The 22,251-nt window shown below is 37.6% G+C and overlaps 2 protein-coding genes across 2 annotated transcripts; both read right to left on the bottom strand.

Annotated features, from left to right (window-relative positions):
* Positions 1-245: 245 nt before the first annotated feature.
* Positions 246-5,355, bottom strand: LOC139453397 (chorion peroxidase-like). Its single transcript, XM_071235078.1, has 13 exons — positions 5,293-5,355; positions 5,006-5,036; positions 3,769-3,880; positions 3,520-3,653; positions 3,141-3,314; positions 2,896-2,962; positions 2,492-2,586; positions 2,248-2,343; positions 2,033-2,125; positions 1,229-1,892; positions 932-1,101; positions 577-682; positions 246-306 (listed from the first exon to the last, which is right to left on the bottom strand). Exons 1-13 carry the CDS (start codon positions 5,353-5,355, stop codon positions 246-248), a joined length of 1,866 nt encoding a protein of 621 aa, XP_071091179.1.
* Positions 5,356-14,626: 9,271 nt separating this feature from the next.
* On the bottom strand, positions 14,627-19,741 carry LOC139453392 (chorion peroxidase-like). Its single transcript, XM_071235073.1, has 13 exons — positions 19,679-19,741; positions 19,392-19,422; positions 18,155-18,266; positions 17,906-18,039; positions 17,527-17,700; positions 17,282-17,348; positions 16,878-16,972; positions 16,634-16,729; positions 16,419-16,511; positions 15,615-16,278; positions 15,318-15,487; positions 14,963-15,068; positions 14,627-14,687 (listed from the first exon to the last, which is right to left on the bottom strand). Exons 1-13 carry the CDS (start codon positions 19,739-19,741, stop codon positions 14,627-14,629), a joined length of 1,866 nt encoding a protein of 621 aa, XP_071091174.1.
* Positions 19,742-22,251: the final 2,510 nt, after the last annotated feature.

Here is a 22,251-nt window from a genome sequence, read left to right as displayed (position 1 = left end):
TTAACTGACATTTCCGTTAATAATTCCAGCATTATTAGTGAAATGCCATACCTAAATGTACTTGGCATTACATATTTAGTATGAAGATAGTTGAACAAAAACGTCAAAAATATCATGTATTCTGTGATTTATGCTTCTTACAAACCATGACGAGTAGTTAGGGCTATATATGTTGGAACACCAAAATGTTATGTTTCAAGTCTTCGGTTTCTTTTGTTGAATCTAAGGGTAGGCTAAGCAACCTCTCATCTCCGCCATTTGGTTAAATCGATTGTTGGAAGATCGTTGCAGGGTATCATAGGATTGCTGTGAAATACAAAAATGCGTCAAAATATTAACATTTCCGTCAGCATACTTCATATGATCTGGTTTGACATATATATCCTATATAACTGAATGAGCTCGAATATGTTACATTCAAAGTGTGTCACGAAGTGTAAAAGGATCCAGGATACAATTCTGATCAATGTTCACTGAATGAAGTACGCCAGATATACCCTGTCGCATATTAATATGAGTTCTGTCTGTCCGGGATAATTAATTACTGACGAACAAAGGAGATGAATGTCTTCATGCCTTTCTTTTGAGTACACTGTAAAAGGATCTCTTTGGATGGACTTCACTCCTGAATTCCTACAAAGAATCTTTGCAAAGCGCATTCGTCGGATCTCAGACAGTTGTCCTGAAATAGAAAACGCAATAAGTATGTATATGTACAATTACTTCTGAGAACAAGAGAGTATCTTTTTTCTGTGTCATTGAAACACTAAAACATTTTGACATATTCAAAATTAGAAATGCAATAAAATTCATATTATAATATAACATTCTCATCTTAAAGGCATATTAAGTTATCTAATAAGTACATAGTTTGACATCAACTAAATAGTTTAACAAACATACAAGCACACAGAAACAGACTGGACGGTACCTGATGTAAAGCCCTTTCTTGGATGGGATGTTTCGAACCAGAATGAGTCGCCATATTTCAGGTCATGGAACTGTTGACCAATCAGACAAGCGAGGAGAGGGCCCACTGCGCCGCCATGCACATGGTGTTCAGCTACTGCACCGGTGAAGACGTCGATGTCATCAGGGGATCTGAAGCAAGAATACATAAACGTATGGAGATCTTGAGAAAAGTCAAATAAGGGTTAAAGTATCTTTATTTCATATTTTTTTTACAATAACTCTGTACACATATAAGAGTAAATTAAATTAGACAAACCTGTATACACTTTTCAAAGCAGCTCCTGCTTTACCAAATACACTGTCATCCAATGAAGTCACTTCCGATAGCTGACATGCCTTACGAAAGCTGTTGTATGATGGCAGGCCATGATCACGACCTCTCTGAATGTTCAAGGACACGATGTCAAAGCCGTTATTGCCCGACGTCTCAAACAAATGCTCAGTCATCCCACTGTTGATGAAGCGGTTAACCTCCTGATGTCTGTCCTTGAGGATAGCCTTCAGCACGGTGTCCAGATCTTTGATAACCTCAGAAGGTCTGAAGAAGAGCTGTTCTATGGGTACATGTCGGTCTCCGAGGGTCAGGAAACGTGGAATGGTGGAGTGGCCGTATCTGAAGGCGGCGGTGGCGAAGACGTTGTAGATGGTTGGGTTTTGAGTAAAGTTGTACCTGAAGCTAAAGCCGGGGGTCAGTCTGTACTTCCTCATGGCCAAGGGCCCAACAATAATGGGCAGCCATTCGCGGTAGGTGACTTGTTGGATGATGGCTGACACGATCTTTCTGGCCTCCTCAAACAAGACATCATCAGGAGTGGTCGATGGCATGACATCAGCAAGTTCTTTGACAAGACGATTGTGTTCTCTGACAAACACGGTGTGTAGCACGGCCAGACCAGGGAACACGTTCACACGGTCGTCACCTGATGATGAAGTTAGTTATAAAGAAGGTGTGACAGTGTTGTGAATTATCATTCGAAATTTACCAAATAGTCATGTGTGAAGTACAATATAAACAGATTCTGAAAATAGTACTACGGATACATTATTAAGTTGTATTTACCAGCTTCAAAACACCATTCGTTGGTATTGCTTGTTCGACAGTTGCCTTGGTTGGATTCTGGCAACAGGTTATCTCCCTTGGTTTTCATGTAGGCTGAAAAGTTGAATGACGACATTAATTTGTATATACCAATTACTCTCCACGGCATTTGCCAAGTTTTAAAATATTTGTTTGATCATGAATTATAATTTAAAACAAAATATTGCCTGACTTACCTCCATTCCTGAGGTGATTGATCTGATCCTGACTGAGTCCGTACACGTTAGAGGCGTCCACAAAGGACGTCAGTAGGTTCAACTGTTCTCGAGTATCTGGAAGTGACATGGTTTTAAATATGGATGTTATCATACAGTGTTGTTTATGACTTTCGTTACTTAATAAGATGATCATAAACATAATGACAGAACAATCCTACATTGAAATGAGGTAACCTTCACAGCCTTGTATTCATATACTCACTCCTTCCAGGTGCTGGGGCTGATCTTTTGAACTCCATGCAGTTCTTTTGGAAATGTCCTTCATTTACTGGCATGGTTATTGGGAAACAAGGACCGCTGGAACAGTGAAATACCAGAAGAATTAACACGTTTCCTAGTTCCAATCAACCATTGTTATGATAATGGTTATGATATGTTATGATACACAAACACATGCTTATGATGTAGTCGGAATCGTACAGTAGACTTTTATAATCATGGAAAAGGTTGTATCCGTTTCATCCTTATTATAAGCATGTATACAATGTCATGTAATTTTAAAGTTTGGTATTTCTGATTCATTTATTTAAAATATCTCGACCAGTTATTTCCATTGACACAAACAGAATGATTAAGTGTGGAAAATATAGAATGTTAATTGCTTACCCAGCTCGTACATCAGAATGCATCTCTCCAGGTGTGTGACCATCGCAACATTTAGATTGAACATCACCTTGAAGGATTATGAGGATTGGTTAAGTTGATACAAAGATTTAGATGCATATCGTAATTATTGATATAGGTTCGAAAAATATGGATCACAAAAACAAATATATCACAGTTTGTCTGATTTCATCATCACACGTCTGGTCACTTTGATGGTCAGAGAGTATTGGCCATTTGGCACGTACCTGCATGAAGAGGAGTTCCGGTGAGATCATGGTCCACAAACTGCCCCCACTGCATCACCATCACCGTGTGGTCGTCAGAAGGACTGTCAACTCCCGGATGGACGGCCACACTGATGGCGCGTGGACTGGGAAGGGGATAACCATCTACGCCTCTCATTCGGGGAACGAACTTGCCTGAAAAGCCAAACTTTTGCTTTTAAAGATCACTAAAATATGGTTAGTTGTGATATTGAAAGGGCATAACTAAATGTTCCCATTGCAATACTTACAAGACTTGCTTCCAAACGGTCTGATTTATTTATGAAAATCGCCCTGGTCATAAGCATGAAATAATGATTTTTAAGTTCCAATATCTATGTGAAGAAAATCTGTTCTTTACCATCATCATATGCAGGATCAATAAATCTCTTGAATGGTTGGTTGGTTGACCCCCAGGTTGGCCAGCGAACATTGTTGCAACTTCCGTCTATTGACCGGTAGCGGGCGTCTTGTCTGCAGTTAATAGAGCGCCGTCTGTAAAAGTGAATGGTGTTATCAAGTCCAATGATAATTGGTGTAGGTATCAACAACATTAAACTCTCAACCACAAACGAAGGTGTCCATAGATGAGAGTTAGTACGAAACTGACCTGATGGTGTGTTTGTCTTGATACTTGGGTGTGCTGATGTCTTCAATGGAAATCTGAGACGTCTCGGCGGCGTCAGCCAGTGTACAAACAACATACTTGTCTTCGTCATCACCTACGTCAAAGTAAAGGCATTAATACACTGCTTACTATCATGGGACAATGTCAGAGTCCTTTAACTTCGAAAGTCTGATCAAAGGTCGCACCATCTGAACTGGATGATGTTCTATATTGTACAATGATGTTTGAGAACAAGTATCAGCAACATATTTGTTTTAAATAATCGGAATTTGTCATCTGTATGTCCCATATGCAATAAATCCTCTGAAACATATAAGTTTAAGTATGATCAGATTTGTCAGTTAAACCAATGGACAAATCATGGATAGTGATGCTGTTAATTTTGAATAATGAGACTTTTTACCATGCAGAAGTCTGAACAAGATGTCCATTCTGTTTTCTCTGTCCAGCGTTTGTCCATCAACTGTTCCTTGGTGGTCACCCCAAGTCGTTTGTGAAGTTTGTGTCGCACCAGCAACATCTAATAGGTAAATAAGTACAGAGTATAGAGAAATAGGGCTGTTACAGATTATGAATGCAATCACAAAAACTTTCATACTTACCCACCCCATATTTTGTTCTATAAAGTGGCGTTAAACCGGGTCTTTGAATCTGTCTGGAAATATCAACACGAGTCATTTCACGTGCATCTTTCAGGGTATACCCAAACACATATTTATTCATCTTATCTCTCAATCTTAGAATTCAAGAGAACATCATTATCTCCAACAATCGCTTCTTCAAATGTGTACCCCGAAGTGTAACAATGTAACCGGTCTGAACTTACTGTTCGTTGATGACACATCAGTGACATCGTCAAGGAATTTCGTGTTCATCTCATGATCCATTCCAACCAGATCTGATTGTATTGCCTTGACTGAAGGAAAGGTAGTTTAGTCAAACAACTGGTATCACAAAATATAATATCCGTACATTAAAACATTCAAACTATATTTGGTGACATTGATTTCATCAAAGGCCCATCTCTACATTGAAGGACTAAGCATAATAGTAAGTAGAAAGTTGGCATCTTTAACACAGATATCTCATTATCTCAGCATATAACATGATGCCAGTTGCGTGAGTAACGCCCAAGCAGATGAAACTGAAATAGTATTATTCAATCCTTCACTATAGCTTGTCAAGATTTGGTTCATAATTTTTAAAACACTATACTCACGTTGCTCAATGACGGAATCTATGTGGTTAACCTATAAGGGAATGAGTAAACATAGGTTAAATAATCGGTCTAGGGTAAAACAGATGTGATAATCTCAAACACCGTATGCCACCCGTTACTTTGAACATGATGAGAGAAAGAAGTTTCAGAACAATAAACCCAGAGTAAGAAATCACATGACATTTCTTATATAAACTGATTTTCTACAGACATTCATGACTAGCCAGATAAATACCAATACTGATAATGAGAAGAAAAGATAAAAGAAGAAACAAAACACAACCTACCTCTGTGTCCGCCTCTCCAGCAGCGACCACGGTCAACATACACACAAACAACACAGCTTTCATCGTTTCTGCTTCTGTCCAGTACAAAGTGGGAATGTCTGATACACCAAAGATGGGACCTTGTATTTATACTCATATTCCTGGATTAAATCAACACAGATTACCCTAGAATTCACACTCCCCTGGTGGGTATTATCCAACATATCTACATGGGGGAGCTAAACATCTTGGATTATGCGGAGGCAGGCTGATTATCCCGGTGCAGCGTCACCATCGCCATTGTTCTTGGTGTGGTGTATAAACATCAATAACGAGGCAGTTGGTAACTGTTTCTCACCAGGGGGTATTAACAAAGGGCATTATTGAGATTATATATAATAGTAACATATTAATGATAACTGAAACCGGAGAAAATGTAAGTTTCTTGTTAATTGACTAAAAATACTAATAAAATCATTCATGTCTCCCACAATCTCTATGAACTTCTCCATAAGATATGTCATGTGACCCTTCCCTTGAGATATATAGTTCTTTTAGCTTGAACAGCACAAGGACCTTATCGGTGTTTTCGCTTCAAGGTTACTCTTGTTTGTGTATTCGGTCTTGCTATTGTAATCACTCTACTAATGTACTTTGAGAACACATATTCAGTACACCATCTCTCCCGAATTCATTTTTATTCGCAGTTAAGTTGGGTTGCATGGGTTGCTGAAGACCAACTCCGTCCCGGAATCTTCACGGGCTAGTATTAGTAGTAGTAGTAGTAGTAGTAGTAGTAATAGTAGTAGTAGTAGTAGTAGTAGTAGTAGTAGTAGAAGTAGTAGTAGTAGTAGTAGTAGTAGTAGTAGTAGTAGTAGTAGTAGTAGTAGTAGTAGTAGCAGGAGCAGCAGTAGTTTGTTGTTTATGTAACACTGTTGCAGTAGTGGTATGCAATGTGTGTCGCAAGTGTCACGTGCTCATGTCATCTGCCAAAGTTTCTCATTTCCATACTCGATGAAAAACATACTGACTGTTGCATATATCAACGTTGACAACCGTACTAACTTTCTAGAATTATAATTCAGATATGTATGTACCACATCAAATGTACGACTTGACATCGTGAATATGAATAAGTGGAAAATTTGCGATTACATGTAAATGTCACTTCCTATTAGCAATATCGATGATTGAAAATTAGTTTAAAAAGTTGATCCTATATGTATTATTTCATTACATTGAGGGACTAGAAAATCCTCCAGACACAAAACGTAGTGACCACTTCAATGCATTTGTCTCCCAGTACTTGTCTACAAAGCTTGTCAAGAACAACTCGTGATGAGAAGCGGATTACCAACTGTCTCATTGTTATTATACCACTCTTAGAACAATTACAGTTGATGAGGACACGCCCAGATCAACACCATTCATTGATATAATTCCGGATTTGTGGTAAAAACAAGATTGAAACTTATCACGGATTATCATCAGAGACAGCGGATTACGGGATAATCTGTTTTTGTATATTCGGCAAACATGGCTGTCCAAATATGCAAGAACCATGCCTGATCTATCCGCTCTCATATACCAAATATTAATACAATCATTGCTTTTTAGAGCAACCTACATGTGCATCTGTATTCCTCTATAGCACGTTCAGTGCTTTTAATGTATCTTTTAACAGTATATAATTATATTCATATACATACAATAATACGATACAATAATACGAATATTTAAATACCCTGCATACACAGGTGTTAATATTAAATACTTGTTTTTTCTCACTGTAAAACCTTAAGTTAAGAAAATAGACAAATGTTATCTCTGAAGAGTGAATGAGTAGGGAGTATCTTTTTACGCCGCTTTTGACAATTGTCCAGCAATATCAAGGCGTCGGACACCAGAAATGAGCTTTACACATTGTATCCATGTAGGGAATCGAGCCCGTGTCTTCGGTGTGACGAGCGATTATTTTAACCACTAGGCTACCCCACCGATCCTCTCTCTGAAAAATTCATAAGGTGGATAATGTTTCAGTTCCTGGATTATCTATATTAATATTGTTGTATATATTGCTTTCTGAGCTGGGAGTAGCGTTCACATATCATCATCACACGGTATTCATCTTCTACACTCCTCTTATTTTTCTTCAAACAGAACTCGCAGTATCTTTCATCATGAGGAATATTATTGTGTCTTCCTATCTGAACACATAATCCAAGAATATTACATCTAAATTTTGCTAAATGCCACTTAATATATTGAGGTATGTTTATTGTTAGGTATGTTTCAGTATTGTGAATTGAATTATATTGTTTATAGTAGTTGCTCTTTGATGAACCTTCCAAGGATAAGTGCCAATTTGTTGGAGAGCCTTGTTTAAATTCGTTTTAAAGATTTCAGCATCTCCCATGTTCTGCTGAATCCAGACTATACCAAATCCTAGGTGAAATACAATATTCCTAATTGAAGTAACCCATGTGTGTCTTCCAGCATTATCAATAGATATAAGTATAATGTAAATCTGATATGGTAGTCTATTATTGTAGTGGTGAATTAATATAGTCCAGTATTTTATATCTATTGTCATGTAAATACATTCTCTGCCAGTCTGCCACACTCTCCAAGAACCATGTTATTAAGAGTAATATTATCAAATCTAGGAAATCGTTTGCCGAATACAGTCTTTGTACTTTACATTTACTTGTTATATGAAGTTCCCCAGATTTCAGCACAATAACACAATATTGGAACTATCATGCCGTCAAACGTTTTGAAGTTGTCTTCATGTGATAAATATCCGAATTTCTTTTGATAAATAAAGATGTTGATGAGTGATTTCTTGGCTTGAGCAGAAAGTAAGTTTATTTTCTGCTTCGAAGGCCATCAGCCCATGTACACAGTTGATTCAACAATATCCATAGATAGACAGACAGACAAACAGACAGTTTGATGAATTTCTCAACAATACATATGCCTCGCAATCAAATATGAAATGGAGTTCATCTTCAATGCTATTAGTATTACACATCCTACAAATTCGGTAAACATTTGTAGCTTCTTTACATCTGATATTACAGCGCAACGGCAGTTCATGCAATCTCAACAAACAGATATATCTTCTTAATTCCCTAACATAGATGTTTGTAACATAATATTCAACAGTCAGCAATGACTTAATATTCTTATAATGTGCAAGTCGTTTCGAATCATTGATACATAGTAGAAAACATAATAACTAAATAATTATAATAGGTTGATGTCTTAAGTAGCTCTCCATCAAAATACCACTTCTCATAATGTCGTAAATAACCACCATTTAGAAAAACAAATAGTTTCTGTCCCATGATTTACAACATTTACATAAAATGTCAATCTTCGTTTGCAAACCAATAACACTGTCATAAAAAAATACATAAATCATCAGCATACAATAATTACAGTAGTTCCAAATAATCTACACCAATGTACATACATGTACCTCTTACATCTGCATTTACCATCATGCATTGAAATTCTGAAATCAAATTATATTAGACAAACCTGTATACACTTTTCAAAGCAGCTCCTGCTTAACCAAATACACTGTCATCAAATGAAGTCACATGAGCAAGTCGTTTTTAATCATTGATAATACTAAATATGTTTTTGAGCTTTAGTGGCTTTTGAAACAAGAATATTTGAACATACTGTCAACCTAGTAGAAAACATAATACCTTCAAAATTATAATAGGTTGATGTCTTTAGTAGCTCTCCATCAAAATACCACTTCTCATAATGTCGTAAATAACCACCATTTAGAAAAAATATATATTTCTGTCTTATCCATATTTATCAGTAAGCCCCATCATTTACAAGTATTCACATCAATAAAGTAAAAACGTCCCCAAATTTTAGATAAATACTTTTGTACAAGACATTGCAAAGTGAAACTGTTATCCGTTGTGCAATAGCCTTTCCTAAATCCTGCCTGGGCCACAGGTATACTGTTAAAGTGATCAGAAAAACTTTTAAGACGCCCATTTAGAGCAGAATAACTTCCCAAAAATATCCATCAAAGATATGCTTCTATAATTATTAACACAGTCAAAGCTTCCTTTTTTATGGAGTGGTACAATAACACTCTCAGCCCATTCGGATGGAAAATTACCCGTTGACAAAATAGTATTATACATAACTAACAAATATGGAATTAAAACCGCTCTGCAGCATTGGATCATGTCAGCCCTAATACCATCTGGTCCTGCAGCTTTACCCTGCTTCAGATCTCTTATGAATATCATCATTAAGAATGCATCATCATCAGTACAGAAATCACATAATTGTTCATTATGGTTATTTATAACATAATCTACCTGCTCAATGATGTCCGAGTTCACAAGTATATCAGTATGGTTTAAAATATTCTTAAAATAATCAAACCCATCTTCTTGGCAAATCTTGGTGGAAAGAGGATCACAACTTGTCTTCTTTGTTAATGCGATTATCTTTTTCCAGAATGATTTACTATCTCCACTACTGTCTACAAGTTCACGAACACAAGTCTCTTCGTATTCTTATCTCTTTTTCCTGTATACAGACCTGTAACTATACCTTAATGTTGAATATTTAGAAAGAAACTCCTTATCACCAGTAACTCTAAACTTGTCTAATACAATAAACTTTTTAATCTTCATATCCTCACAGGCTTTATCGTAGCATTTTTTATCCAGATGTAAGTTTTGATTATCTAGCTCTAGTAAGTAATCCGCATGAAATAGAACCACTATGTACAGCATTGGCCAACGTTTCAACAGCTAAATCAACATTTAAAGACAATAAATGCATAAACTCATCCATGTGAAAGGCAGACAATGACTCAGAAACATTATGTTTCAAGGCATCACATATTTCATTTCTCCATGAATATCTGGGAATATTATTCACATGCATTTCCTTAACATTATTGACCTGTCTATCACATCCATGGAGGGGAAGTAGGAAAGGAAAGTGACCTGATTCACAGCTTGTCAAACAAAAATAGTTGAGCATAGTACATAATCAACCAAACAAGCGCCACCTTCCTTAAAACAAGTAAATGATCTCCAGCAAATCGTCCATTTACAATATGGACAGAAAACGTACAACAAAAGTCTATCAGATCCCACCGGGAATTATTACACACCTCATCTCTGGTACTGCGGGGCACGTCAAATGCATCCGATACATACTCCATGTCTTATAAACATGTAATAAATCTGTTGTTGTCGTCGATAATAAAATCATTCAAATTACCAGACCCGTGAAGATTCCGGGGTAGAATACATGTAGGTCTTCAGCAACCCATGCTTGTCGTAAAAGGTGACTATGCTTGTCGTAAAAGGCGACTAACGGGATTGGGTGGTCAGGCTCGCTGACTTGGTTGATGCATGTCATCGATCCCAATTGCGTGGATCGATGCTCATGATATTAATCACTGGATTGTCTGGTCCAGACTCTATTATTTACAGATCGCCGTCATATAGCTGGAATATTGCTGAGTACAGCGTTAAACAACAAACCAATCAACCAACCAATCAAATTACCACACCTTACATTATAGTCACCAGGAAGAATAATTTCGCAATCTGGATGTTCATATAACACAGTAGACAAGCTTTTATCTAAGTACTCTATACCCTTAGGGACTCTATTGTCTGTCATTTCTAAGTACAAATGTATACTGAAAAACAAAAGTTCCTGTGACATTGAATAAGATTTAATGCAAAGTTATGTTTTTTACCAAATCTGAAACAATTTCGGTTTGCTATGGATAAAAGACTCCTGTAAGTGTTCAAATGAATTAATTTGCCATACAGACTTCAGAAAATGCGTGATTTCATTAAAAAAAAACATGAACATGCCAAAATGTCAATTTACAAATCAGTAGCGTGTGTGTCCCTCTCTGTCAAGCAACACATCTTCGTCTCATGGAATGGACCAGGCGTCCTGTGGGATATCTGTCCATATCTGCTGGAGAATGTGTCGAAGTTCCTACAGTGTCTGTGGAACACGTCGAATGTTGACGTCGAAGGCGCCGATCCATCTCATCCTATATGTGATCGATTGGTGAGAGATCAGTGGAGCGATCCGGCCAGGGTACATTCACGTTGTTTTGTTGAAGAAAATCCTGAACAAATCGAGCAATTTGAGGCCGGGCGTTGTCATGTTGAAAGGAAATGCCTGGGCCATGACGACGCAAAAACGGCAGGACAACAGGGCCGATGATCTCGTCGCGGTAGCGCTGTCCATTGAGATGTATCTCTACCACTATCACACAGGTCCTGTGTCTTGCTGTAATCCCACCCCATACCATAACGCTGCCGCCCCCGAACCGATCGTCTTCCATGATACAATGATTGACGTAACGTTCACCTCGACGTCGATACAGTCGAATCCGTCCATCGCTGTGGCTGAGGTGAAAACGAGACTCGTCAGTGAATATAACTTGTCCTCAGTGCATGACCGTCCAGCGTAGACGCTGTCTGCACCATTGTAGACGTGCTTGAAGGCCAGGGATGCTTCTTGCAGTCACTGTTGCTGGCTGGAATCGATTTCGTAGGTGTGTTGTTCGAATCCAGCTGTCTTGTCGAATATTTGTTACGCGTGGACTGCCACTCCGAGGATGGTCTCTGGCTGCATTCGTCTGTTGCCAACGTTGCCATAAACACCAAATGGTGTTCCTGTGGACGTTTAATTGCCTTGCAACATCACGCTTCAAGCATACCAATGACTTCGGACAGGCGTTGTTTTTCGTAATGTTGAATAGTTGAGTAATTTTGTTGTTTTTCTGAGTGGTTCCTGTCAGCACGATGCTAAACAATGCGTATGGAATCCCATTAACGCACATGTTTTCATACCCATGCTTGGGTAGTGAAATGCATGGGACTTGCATAAAAGTCATCTTTTGCATGGAATGCATGCTTTTCTGTAGCAGTTGCGTTTTTTGTGACTTGATTTTCATGCATGTACTACAATATTGAAAACCAAACTTTACTTGTTTGAAAAATACACTAAACTATTGGTGTCGAAGGAACTTTTGTTGTTGAGTATATTAACAGGATGGATATACACAAAACCAACAAGTAAATTACGTGTGAGATTAAATATACTCTTATCAAGTAACAGAAATACAAAATGTATCATGTCTGTGTAGTCAATAATAACACAGCGCAGACCATGTGATAGTGAAGTGCGAACACACACAGACACGCCCTCTCGGTAGTTTACCCTCTGCAGTTCGTGTAGACGTGTAGTCTCTATACTTTCCTTGATGCAGTGTATCTCTAGAAGATCAAACATACTGTGATCAGTGCAAATAAACTTCAATATAACTTCATGATTTATTCTATCAAATGCCTTTGAAAAATCAACGAAGATGCTATAAAATCTACCATTAGTTTTTGAGAGAGATATTTGTGCAAATGCCTGTAATGCGAAAATGTGATCAATAGAAAAATATCCGGATCCAAATCCAGCTTAAGAGCTTAATATTCGTGTATAATATTATTAATGTCACACCAGGATTGTAATGTTTTATCCAGAATATATGTCAGAACTTTGCACAGTGAGTAAATAAGAGATATACCCCTGTAATTAGCTGTAATATAAAACAAGCTACAAACATGAATGTTTGTTGATTCATGCACATGTCTACATGCTCGTTGAGAGGTCAGATGAAGTGAAATGAGATTTAACGTCATATTCACTTCCACAGCTACTCGCACTTTGTAAAGGGTCATGCGATTATTCATTTGACCGCTTACACATATGCTAGCTTTGTCGCGGTACCTCGAGCTCATAGTACACATTATCCTCGACAGTGGATATACATGCATATAGTTCTATTCGTCCTTGATATTTCTTCCTGTATAAGGATAGAGTTCACATGGTCCAAAGCAGTGCTTCCTATACATATATATAGTTCACATTATCACAGAGGGTGCCTCCGTACCATCAATAATGTGAACTATATGTACGCGAAGGACAATGGGGATTATTGTACATATGTAATAAATAAACATATATATACATATTAGGAAACTCTGCCTGGGACGATGCGAACTATATGCGGGTATAGGAGGCACCCTCTGTGATAATGGGAATTATACATATACATAGGAAGCACTGCTTTTGGGCAATGTGAACTCCATTGTTGTCCATGTACAGTAAGCACTATCAAGGACGAATAGAACTATATGCATGTATAGGAAGCACTGTCGAGGATAATCTGTATTATCATACGCGTATAGGAAACATGATCTGGGACAATATGAAGAATATACATACATAAGGAAACACTTTCTGTGACAATGTAAACTATATACACGATTATCAAGCACTGTCTGCTATGTGAACTATTTGCGTGTGTAGGAAGCACTTGCAGCGAAAATGGGAAGTGTAATACATGTATGGGAAGTACTGTCTGGCACAATGTGAGCTGTACACTTACTGAAAGCACTGCTCGGAACAGTGAGATTGTATGGAACATGTATTGTTAGAAACAATATGTATCTAGGCCCTGGATACTATGTCATCATACCAAACATTAACACAAATGTGAAAGATATCAATGTGCCAATCAGCCTACCAAACGGTAGATGAATAACACCAAACCAACAAATTAAGAGACCATGAATCACAAATACAAAAGAGAACGTGTTTATTACAAAACAGTTGAAAAATTAACAAATACAATCAAATGTTATATATGATATAACACAAGTATAATTGTTCAATATTGTTTCTATTAAACATGATATATGAATCTTCACACATGATCACACATATATTGATAGTTGCTTTAAGCACCACATCAACAATATATTATACAATATCATACAATGACAAAAAACAAAAAAACATCTCCTTTATAGGTCTATGAAATAGTGCAAGTCATATATATAGAATATGTTTTTTCCCTTGACGAATAAATTATACAATGCCATAAACATATACTGCCAATAATATTGCAACTTTATGCTTTGATTAAACGCTTTGACAGTGTAACTGGTGGATTCACTTACTTAATTGGTTACCAATTCGTTTTGTTCTCATATAAAGTGTAGGCATTATAATCAGGTATAATGTTAACTGACATTTCCGTTAATAATTCCAGCATTATTAGTGAAATGCCATACCTAAATGTACTTGGCATTACATATTTAGTATGAAGATAGTTGAACAAAAACGTCAAAAATATCATGTATTCTGTGATTTATGCTTCTTACAAACCATGACGAGTAGTTAGGGCTATATATGTTGGAACACCAAAATGTTATGTTTCAAGTCTTCGGTTTCTTTTGTTGAATCTAAGGGTAGGCTAAGCAACCTCTCATCTCCGCCATTTGGTTAAATCGATTGTTGGAAGATCGTTGCAGGGTATCATAGGATTGCTGTGAAATACAAAAATGCGTCAAAATATTAACATTTCCGTCAGCATACTTCATATGATCTGGTTTGACATATATATCCTATATAACTGAATGAGCTCGAATATGTTACATTCAAAGTGTGTCACGAAGTGTAAAAGGATCCAGGATACAATTCTGATCAATGTTCACTGAATGAAGTACGCCAGATATACCCTGTCGCATATTAATATGAGTTCTGTCTGTCCGAGATAATTAATTACTGACGAACAAAGGAGATGAATGTCTTCATTGCCTACCTTTCTTTTGAGTACACTGTAAAAGGATCTCTTTGGATGGACTTCACTCCTGAATTCCTACAAAGAATCTTTGCAAAGCGCATTCGTCGGATCTCAGACAGTTGTCCTGAAATAGAAAACGCAATAAGTATGTATATGTACAATTACTTCTGAGAACAAGAGAGTATCTTTTTTCTGTGTCATTGAAACACTAAAACATTTTGACATATTCAAAATTAGAAATGCAATAAAATTCATATTATAATATAACATTCTCATCTTAAAGGCATATTAAGTTATCTAATAAGTACATAGTTTGACATCAACTAAATAGTTTAACAAACATACAAGCACACAGAAACAGACTGGACGGTACCTGATGTAAAGCCCTTTCTTGGATGGGATGTTTCGAACCAGAATGAGTCGCCATATTTCAGGTCATGGAACTGTTGACCAATCAGACAAGCGAGGAGAGGGCCCACTGCGCCGCCATGCACATGGTGTTCAGCTACTGCACCGGTGAAGACGTCGATGTCATCAGGGGATCTGAAGCAAGAATACATAAACGTATGGAGATCTTGAGAAATGTCAAATAAGGGTTAAAGTATCTTTATTTCATATTTTTTTTACAATAACTCTGTACACATATAAGAGTAAATTAAATTAGACAAACCTGTATACACTTTTCAAAGCAGCTCCTGCTTTACCAAATACACTGTCATCCAATGAAGTCACTTCCGATAGCTGACATGCCTTACGAAAGCTGTTGTATGATGGCAGGCCATGATCACGACCTCTCTGAATGTTCAAGGACACGATGTCAAAGCCGTTATTGCCCGACGTCTCAAACAAATGCTCAGTCATCCCACTGTTGATGAAGCGGTTAACCTCCTGATGTCTGTCCTTGAGGATAGCCTTCAGCACGGTGTCCAGATCTTTGATAACCTCAGAAGGTCTGAAGAAGAGCTGTTCTATGGGTACATGTCGGTCTCCGAGGGTCAGGAAACGTGGAATGGTGGAGTGGCCGTATCTGAAGGCGGCGGTGGTGAAGACGTTGTAGATGGTTGGGTTTTGAGTAAAGTTGTACCTGAAGCTGAAGCCGGGGGTCAGTCTGTACTTCCTCATGGCCAAGGGCCCAACAATAATGGGCAGCCATTCGCGGTAGGTGACTTGTTGGATGATGGCTGACACGATCTTTCTGGCCTCCTCAAACAAGACATCATCAGGAGTGGTCGATGGCATGACATCAGCAAGTTCTTTGACAAGACGATTGTGTTCTCTGACAAACACGGTGTGTAGCACGGCCAGACCAGGGAACACGTTCACACGGTCGTCACCTGATGATGAAGTTAGTTATAAAGAAGGTGTGACAGTGTTGTGAATTATCATTCGAAATTTACCAAATAGTCATGTGTGAAGTACAATATAAACAGATTCTGAAAATAGTACTACGGATACATTATTAAGTTGTATTTACCAGCTTCAAAACACCATTCGTTGGTATTGCTTGTTCGACAGTTGCCTTGGTTGGATTCTGGCAACAGGTTATCTCCCTTGGTTTTCATGTAGGCTGAAAAGTTGAATGACGACATTAATTTGTATATACCAATTACTCTCCACGGCATTTGCCAAGTTTTAAAATATTTGTTTGATCATGAATTATAATTTAAAACAAAATATTGCCTGACTTACCTCCATTCCTGAGGTGATTGATCTGATCCTGACTGAGTCCGTACACGTTAGAGGCGTCCACAAAGGACGTCAGTAGGTTCAACTGTTCTCGAGTATCTGGAAGTGACATGGTTTTAAATATGGATGTTATCATACAGTGTTGTTTATGACTTTCGTTACTTAATAAGATGATCATAAACATAATGACAGAACAATCCTACATTGAAATGAGGTAACCTTCACAGCCTTGTATTCATATACTCACTCCTTCCAGGTGCTGGGGCTGATCTTTTGAACTCCATGCAGTTCTTTTGGAAATGTCCTTCATTTACTGGCATGGGTATTGGGAAACAAGGACCGCTGGAACAGTGAAATACCAGAAGAATTAACACGTTTCCTAGTTCCAATCAACCATTGTTATGATAATGGTTATGATATGTTATGATACACAAACACATGCTTATGATGTAGTCGGAATCGTACAGTAGACTTTTATAATCATGGAAAAGGTTGTATCCGTTTCATCCTTATTATAAGCATGTATACAATGTCATGTAATTTTAAAGTTTGGTATTTCTGATTCATTTATTTAAAATATCTCGACCAGTTATTTCCATTGACACAAACAGAATGATTAAGTGTGGAAAATATAGAATGTTAATTGCTTACCCAGCTCGTACATCAGAATGCATCTCTCCAGGTGTGTGACCATCGCAACATTTAGATTGAACATCACCTTGAAGGATTATGAGGATTGGTTAAGTTGATACAAAGATTTAGATGCATATCGTAATTATTGATATAGGTTCGAAAAATATGGATCACAAAAACAAATATATCACAGTTTGTCTGATTTCATCATCACACGTCTGGTCACTTTGATGGTCAGAGAGTATTGGCCATTTGGCACGTACCTGCATGAAGAGGAGTTCCGGTGAGATCATGGTCCACAAACTGCCCCCACTGCATCACCATCACCGTGTGGTCGTCAGAAGGACTGTCAACTCCCGGATGGACGGCCACACTGATGGCGCGTGGACTGGGAAGGGGATAACCATCTACGCCTCTCATTCGGGGAACGAACTTGCCTGAAAAGCCAAACTTTTGCTTTTAAAGTTCACTAAAGTATAGTTAGTTGTGATATTGAAAGGGCATAACTAAATGTTCCCATTGCAATACTTACAAGACTTGCTTCCAAACGGTCTGATTTATTAATGAAAATCGCCCTGGTCATAAGCATGAAATAATGATTTTTAAGTTCCAATATCTATGTAAAGAAAATCTGTTCTTTACCATCATCATATGCAGGATCAATAAATCTCTTGAATGGTTGGTTGGTTGACCCCCAGGTTGGCCAGCGAACATTGTTGCAACTTCCGTCTATTGTCCGGTAGCGGGCGTCTTGTCTGCAGTTGATAGAGCGCCGTCTGTAAAAGTGAATGGTGTTATCAAGTCCAATGATAATTGGTGTAGGTATCAACTACATTAAACTCTCAACCACAAACGAAGGTGTCCATAGATGAGAGTTAGTACGAAACTGACCTGATGGTGTGTTTGTCTTGATACTTGGGTGTGCTGATGTCTTCAATGGAAATCTGAGACGTCTCGGCGGCGTCAGCCAGTGTACAAACAACATACTTGTCTTCGTCATCACCTACGTCAAAGTAAAGGCATTAATACACTGCTGACTGTCATGGGACAATGTCAGAGTCCTTTAACTTCGAAAGTCTGATCAAAGGTCGCACCATCTGAACTGGATGATGTTCTATATTGTACAATGATGTCTGAGAACAAGTATCAGCAACATATTTGTTTTAAATAATCGGAATTTGTCATCTGTATGTCCCATATGCAATAAATCCTCTGAAACATATAAGTTTAAGTATGATCAGATTTGTCAGTTAAACCAATGGACAAATCATGGATAGTGATGCTGTTAATTTTGAATAATGAGACTTCTTACCATGCAGGAGTCTGAACAAGATGTCCATTCTGTTTTCTCTGTCCAGTGTTTGTCCATCAACTGCTCCTTGGTGGTCACCCCAAGTCGTTGGTGAAGTTTGTGTCGCACCAGCAACATCTAATAGGTAAATAAGTACAGAGTATAGAGAAATAGGGCTGTTACAGATTATGAATGCAATCACAAAAACTTTCATACTTTCCCACCCCATATTTTGTTCTATAAAGTGGCGTTAAACCGGGTCTTTGAATCTGTCTGGAAATATCAACACGAGTCATTTCATGTGCATCTTTCAGGGTATACCCAAACACATAGTTATTCATCTTATCTCTCAATCTTAGAATTCAAGAGAACATCATTATCTCCAACAATCGCTTCTTCAAATGTGTACCCCGAAGTGTAACAATGTAACCGGTCTGAACTTACTGTTCGTTGATGACACATCAGTGACATCGTCAAGGAATTTCGTTTTCATCTCATGATCCATTCCAACCAGATCTGATTGTATTGCCTTGACTGAAGGAAAGGTAGTTTAGTCAAACAACTGGTATCTCAAAATATAATATCAGTACATTAAAACATTCAAACTATATTTGGTGATATTGATTTCATCAAAGGCCCATCTCTACATTGAAGGACTAAGCATAATAGTAAGTAGAAAGTTGGCATCTTTAACACAGATATCTCATTATCTCAGCATATAACATGATGCCAGTTGCGTGAGTAACGCCCAAGCAGATGAAACTGAAATAGTATTATTCAATCCTTCACTATAGCTTGTCAAGATTTGGTTCATAATTTTTAAAACACTATACTCACGTTGCTCAATGACGGAATCTATGTGGTTAACCTATAAGGGAATGAGTAAACATAGGTCAAATAATCGGTCTAGGGTAAAACAGATGTGATAATCTCAAACACCGTATGCCACCCGTTACTTTGAACATGATGAGAGAAAGAAGTTTCAGAACAATAAACCCAGAGTAAGAAATTACATGACATTTCTTATATAAACTGATTTTCTACAGACATTCATGACTAGCCAGATAAATACCAATACTGATAATGAGAAGAAAAGATAAAAGAAGAAACAAAACACAACCTACCTCTGTGTCCGCCTCTCCAGCAGCGACCACGGTCAACATACACACAAACAACACAGCTTTCATCGTTTCTGCTTCTGTCCAGTACAAAGTGGGAATGTCTGATACACCAAAGATGGGACCTTGTATTTATACTCATATTCCTGGATTAAATCAACACAGATTACCCTAGAATTCACACTCCCCTGGTGGGTATTATCCAACATATCTACATGGGGGAGCTAAACATCTTGGATTATGCGGAGGCAGGCTGATTATCCCGGTGCAGCGTCACCACCGCCATTGTTCTTGGTGTGGTGTATAAACATCAATAACGAGGCAGTTGGTAACTGTTTCTCACCAGGGGGTATTAACAAAGGGCATTATTGAGATTATATATAATAGTAACATATTAATGATAACTGAAACCGGAGAAAATGTAAGTTTCTTGTTAATTGACTAAAAATACTAATAAAATCATTCATGTCTCCCACAATCTCTATGAACTTCTCCATAAGATATGTCACGTGACCCTTCCCTTGAGATATGTAGTTCTTTTAGCTTGAACAGCACAAGGACCTTATCGGTGTTTTCGCTTCAAGGTTACTCTTGTTTGTGTATTCGGTCTTACTATTGTAATCACTCTACTAATGTACTTTGAGAACATATATTCAGTACACCATCTCTCCCGAATTCATTTTTATTCGACGTTAAGTAGTAGTAGTAGTAGTAGTAGTAGTAGTAGTAGTAGTAGTAGTGGTAGTAGTAGTAGTAGTAGTAGTAGTAGTATTGAGATCGATGACATGTATCAACCAAGTCAGCGAGCCTGACCACCCGATCCCGTTAGTCGCCTTTTACAGGCATAGTCGCCTTTTACGGCAAGCATGGGTTGCTGAAGACCAATTCCGTCCCGGAATCTTCACGGGCTAGTAGTAGTAGTAGTAGTAGTAGTAGTAGTAGTAGTAGTAGTAGTAGTAGTAGTAGTAGTAGTAGTAGCAGTAGTTTGTTGTTTATGTAACACTGTTGCAGTAGTGGTATGCAATGTGTGTCGCAAGTGTCACGTGCTCATGTCATCTGCCAAAGTTTCTCATTTCCATACTTGATGAAAAACATATATATCAACGTTGACAACCAGTACTAACTTTCTAGAATTATAATTCAGATATGTATGTACCACATCAAATGTACGACTTGACATCGTGAATATGAATAAGTGGAAAATTTGCGATTACATGTAAATGTCACTTCCTATTAGCAATATCGATGATTGAAAATTAGTTTAAAAGTTGATCCTATATGTATTATTTCATTACATTGAGGGACTAGAAAATCCTCTAGACACGAAACGTAGTGACCACTTCAATGCATTTGTCTCCCAGTACTTGTCTACAAAGCTTGTCAAGAACAACTCGTGATGAGAAGCGGATTACCAACTGTCTCATTGTTATTATACCACTCTTAGAACAATTACAGTTGATGAGGACACGCCCAGATGAACAACATTCATTGATATAATCCCGGATTTGTGGTAAAAACAAGATTGAAACTTATCACGGATTATCATCAGGGACAACGGATTACGGGATAATCTGTTTTTGTGTATTCGGCAAACATGGCTGTCCAAATATGTAAGAACCATGCCCGATCTATCCGCTCTCATATGCCAAATATTAATACAATCATTGCTTTTTAGAGCAACCTACATGTGCATCTGTATTCCTCTATAGCACGTTCAGTGCTTTTAATGTATCTTTTAACAGTATATAATTATATTCATATACATACAATAATACGATACAATAATACGAATATTTAAATATCCTGCATACACAGGTGTTAATATTAAATACTTGTTTTTTCTCACTGTAAAACCTTAAGTTAAGAAAATAGACAAATGTTATCTCTGAAGAGTGAGTGAGTGAGGGAGTATCTTTTTACGCCGCTTTTGACAATTGTCCAGCAATATTAAGTCGTCGGACACCAGAAATGAGCTTTACACATTGTATCCATGTAGGGAATCGAGCCCGTGTCTTCGGTGTGACGAGCGATTATTTTAACCACTAGGCTACCCCACCGATCCTCTCTCTGAAAAATTCATAAGGTGGATAATGTTTCAGTTCCTGGATTATCTATATTAATATTGTTGTATATATTGCTTTCTGAGCTGGGAGTAGCGTTCACATATCATCATCACACGGTATTCATCTTCTACACTCCTCTTATTTTTCTTCAAACAGAACTCGCAGTATCTTTCATCATGAGGAATATTATTGTGTCTTCCAATCTGAACACATAATCCAAATATATTACATCTAAATTTTGCTAAATGCCACTTAATATATTGAGGTATGTTTATTGTTAGGTATGTTTCAGTATTGTGAAGTGAAGTATATTGTTTATAGTAGTTGCTCTTTGATGAACCTTCCAAGGATAAGTGCCAATTTGTTGGAGAGCCGTGTTTAAATTCGTTTTAAAGATTTCAGCATCTCCCATGTTCTGCTGAATCCAGACTATACCAAATCCTAGGTGAAATACAATATTCCTAATTGAAGTAACCCATGTGTGTCTTCCAGCATTATCAATAGATATAAGTATAA

Source organism: Haliotis cracherodii, unplaced genomic scaffold, assembly GCF_022045235.1.
Source record: "Haliotis cracherodii isolate W230 unplaced genomic scaffold, xgHalCrac1.p SCAF_9, whole genome shotgun sequence".
Classification (NCBI taxonomy): Eukaryota; Metazoa; Mollusca; class Gastropoda; order Lepetellida; family Haliotidae; genus Haliotis; species Haliotis cracherodii.
Note: the sequence above shows the minus strand (reverse complement) of the source record. Positions and strands in the feature narration are given on the sequence as shown.